Source organism: Camelina sativa, chromosome 5 (genome assembly GCF_000633955.1).
Source record: "Camelina sativa cultivar DH55 chromosome 5, Cs, whole genome shotgun sequence".
Classification (NCBI taxonomy): Eukaryota; Viridiplantae; Streptophyta; class Magnoliopsida; order Brassicales; family Brassicaceae; genus Camelina; species Camelina sativa.
In genome coordinates this window covers 16743714-16747465 of record NC_025689.1, presented here as the reverse complement: position 1 = coordinate 16747465, position 3752 = coordinate 16743714, and the positions used below count along the sequence as shown (strand labels likewise).

Genomic DNA, 3752 nt, shown 5'->3' with positions numbered 1-3752 from the left:
AGAACAAATTATTTTCTAGTAATTATGAGATTTGAAATTTGTTTGATAAGTAATCAATTGAATAACTAACAATAGATTTTCAATTTTACAAATACGAAATTCAACAATATATCAAATAAATATATTGTTATAAATATTAAAGAATGAGAACAAATTATCCCAAATCATTGGTCTATAAAACTTTCCTAATTCTTTTCTTTTTGAATAAGACGTTATTATTTAACTTTTTTTTGTTCTCTCATACTATAATATTAATTAAGGACTTGACCATCTTCGGGTCACCGGGATATTCTGATACCTAAAGGTAAAGCTGGCATAAGATTTTATTGTTCAAACATTTAACTTTAGAGAAAACAAAGGGTAGTGGTGGTGTCAGCTTGGCGGAGCATGCCTGACATGTGCATCTCATCAATTCTCCTTTATGTTTGTATCCGCGCACTTGGATCTATATTGTTTATATTCACGCATGGTTTTTAACTTTACTGCAAGAAATTATAAATATATATATATATATATATATATTTATGTATAAGAGAATATATAAATAAAAAGACAAAAGTGAAAAAGAAATTTATGAGGAGAATATGGATAAATAGTGAAGACAAGACACTTATTGTCTTGCCCATGAAACGTATCTAATGGCAAACTCCAGTATCTTTTACAAAGATAATGAGTTCGATTATGAGAGCTCTACTGCCGGACCAGACTCAAGTCGCCGCACGAGCTGGCTGAGCAGCTCTTTCACGGCCAGCCCTAGTTGCAGCTCAATATCTCATCTAAGTAACCATGGCTTCAACAACCACAACAACCAATCAAAGCCTCACAAAGCCAACCAGGTCCCATGGGAAGCTATGGCCAGGCTACGTCGCTGCTGCGGCCGTGCAGTAGGGTTAGAGCATTTTCGACTTTTAAAGAGGTTGGGAAGTGGTGACATCGGAAGTGTTTACCTTTGCCAAATACGTGGAAGTCCGGACACTACGTTTTATGCCATGAAAGTTGTTGATAAAGAGGCTGTGGCTGTTAAGAAAAAGCTTGGAAGAGCAGAGATGGAAAAGAAGATTTTAGGCATGCTTGATCATCCTTTTTGCCCTACTTTGTACGCAGCTTTTGAGGCTTCTCATTACTCTTTTCTCGTTATGGAGTATTGTCCCGGCGGTGATCTATACGCCGCCCGCCTCCGCCAACCATCTAAACGTTTTACTCTATCTTCCACAAGGTCCTCCTCCTCCCTTTCTTTCTTTAAACCATGCATGATTAATCAATCCAACTGTTCTGAAAGATTTCATTTGTTTGTTTGCTTTTGTAGTTAGTGTGTTCTTTTGAATGTGAACCACAACTTTTTATATAGTAATACTATACTATAAACTAATGTGTTTTTTCTTTTGGACAACACTTTTTTATTTGGTTTTAATTTAAACGAAGTTATTATACTAAACTTATTGACTAGTTGTATATTTTTCGTGCTTGTTAAAATATTTCATGTAAAAAAAATGAAAAACAAAAAACAAAATTATTTTGGAAATTGTGAGTTTTTTTTATTATGTTTTCGACGTTAGTGTTTGGTTGAACAATTTACATTTAATGTTTGCTTTCTTATCCACATCGATAATTTAGACGTAGGTTCTAGATTGAAATCTTCAGCTACAAAAATAAACCTCTCTTCTTCACGTTAAAATTTTTAAAAACATAAACCAATCTTTAATTCTACTAGTAACACATCTTCTATATATTTATAGTGAAACACTATCACAAAAAAAGCTAAGGTGTCGCGTTCACATAGTTCATGTACCTTTTTCAATAAATGCTCTTACTTTTCATTGTTATTTACACAAATATATCACTGAAATATTATTAGCTAATGTTTGTTTCTATTAGTTTTTAAAATGAAAGATTTAATCAACTATTAAATCCAAAAATATATTTAATTATCATTTTCATAACCTATTTACTTATCAAAAGAAGTTACATTTCAAAAACAAGAAAAAAATTATTCATTTATTTATCATTTTTATCATTTTTATCATTTTTCTCAATGCATTTTTAAATTTAGAATTAGTTTAAATTAAATCAATTAGTTTAAAAACATTGTTTTATCTATTTAATGGTATAGTGATATAGATAAAATATTTAAAATTGTGAATTTGATAATAAAGTGAAACATAAAATATGTGAATTTGATTTTTAGAAACACAAAAAGACATCAAAATTTTCTACACTACTTTAAAATTCTTTTCCAGTTCAAATATTTCACGGGTGAAAAGTATTTTACAAAAAAAAACAAAAAATTTGAATAAACGAAAAAACTTTATTTACATATTTTGTTTTATACAAATGAATCTTAAATCTCAAGTAATAATTTTACTTAGAATATTTTATTTAAATTGATTTATCCCGCACATAGTGCAGGTTGATACCTAGTATATGTATATATATTAATAGGTTTACCATTTACATATANGATGGTCATGTAATGCTGTCAGATTTCGATCTCTCCTTCAAATGCGATGTCGTTCCACAACTCCTCAACGATAACGACCGTGACCGTGGCCATCAAACTGATGATGACGACGTGAGCATCCACCATAAATGCTCCACACCTTCTTGCACCTCTACTCGATTAAACCCTGTCATCTCCTGCTTCTCTCCTACTTCCAGTAGAAGAAGAAGAAAGAAGAATGTTATTACAACAACAATACATGAGAACGCAGCTGGTGCTAGTGATACTACTGTGAAAAGGAACGATGTCTCAAGAACGTTCTCTCGATCACCTTCTTCTTGTTCTCGTGTTTCAAATGGACTTCGAGACATCTCTGGTGGATGTCCATCAATTTTCGCCGAACCAATCAACGCTCGCTCTAAGTCGTTCGTGGGAACACATGAGTACTTGGCACCCGAAGTAATCTCAGGTATTTTGCTGACTTAATTAGACCTATTGTTATTTTAAACTTTTTTCTTTACATACGCTTAAGTGAATGAAGAATGCTCATTGATTTTAAGTTAACAAATACCGAACCAGTTATTGAAAATTACAGAAGGAGTATTTAGTATTTACCATTAAGTAGACCTTAGCATTAAGTAGACTAGACACGGAGCATAGAAATATATTTTTAACCATTTTAAATACACTGTGCAACAACAGTTGTTCTGAGTTTCAGCGAAACGCAAGTTCCATTTTGCTTTTAGTTAATCTTGTTGTTGTTTTGTTAGGGCAAGGACATGGGAGTGCAGTAGACTGGTGGACTTACGGGATATTTCTGTACGAGATGATATTTGGTACGACACCGTTTAAGGGGGAGAACAACGAGAGAACGTTAGTAAACATTCTGAAAACACCCTTGACATTCCCAAAGGTTGTAGTGAGTAGCCCCAAAGAGTACGAAGATATGGTGAGCGCTCAAGATCTTATTATTAAATTACTAGTGAAGAACCCTAAGAAGAGGTTAGGGAGCCTCAAAGGCTCTATTGAGATCAAAAGACATGAGTTCTTCGAAGGTGTAAATTGGGCACTAATAAGGTCGATAAAGCCACCTTGGGTCCCTAAAGAAGAGACTAGTCGCAAGACTAAAGGTGATAATGGCAGCGTTAATTATTATCTGCCACCGAGGTTTATGATGAGTAGGAAGGAAAGAGATGAGCCTTACCATATGTCTAATCATTTTGATTATTTTTAACTTTAGGATACATCGAAACGGAGAAAAGTTTTTTTTTTTTTTTTGTTCTGTTCTTTTGCAATGATATGGTTTATTTACTTA

At 32.9% G+C, this 3752-nt stretch overlaps 1 protein-coding gene across 1 annotated transcript; it reads left to right on the top strand.

The window, feature by feature from the left end:
- On the top strand, positions 578-3752 carry LOC104789318 (protein kinase PINOID 2-like). The gene is made up of 3 exons (XM_019245303.1): positions 578-1292; positions 2402-2906; positions 3208-3752. The coding sequence occupies exons 1-3, from the start codon at positions 639-641 to the stop codon at positions 3669-3671; spliced, it is 1623 nt and encodes a 540-aa protein (XP_019100848.1). The 5' UTR covers positions 578-638; the 3' UTR covers positions 3672-3752.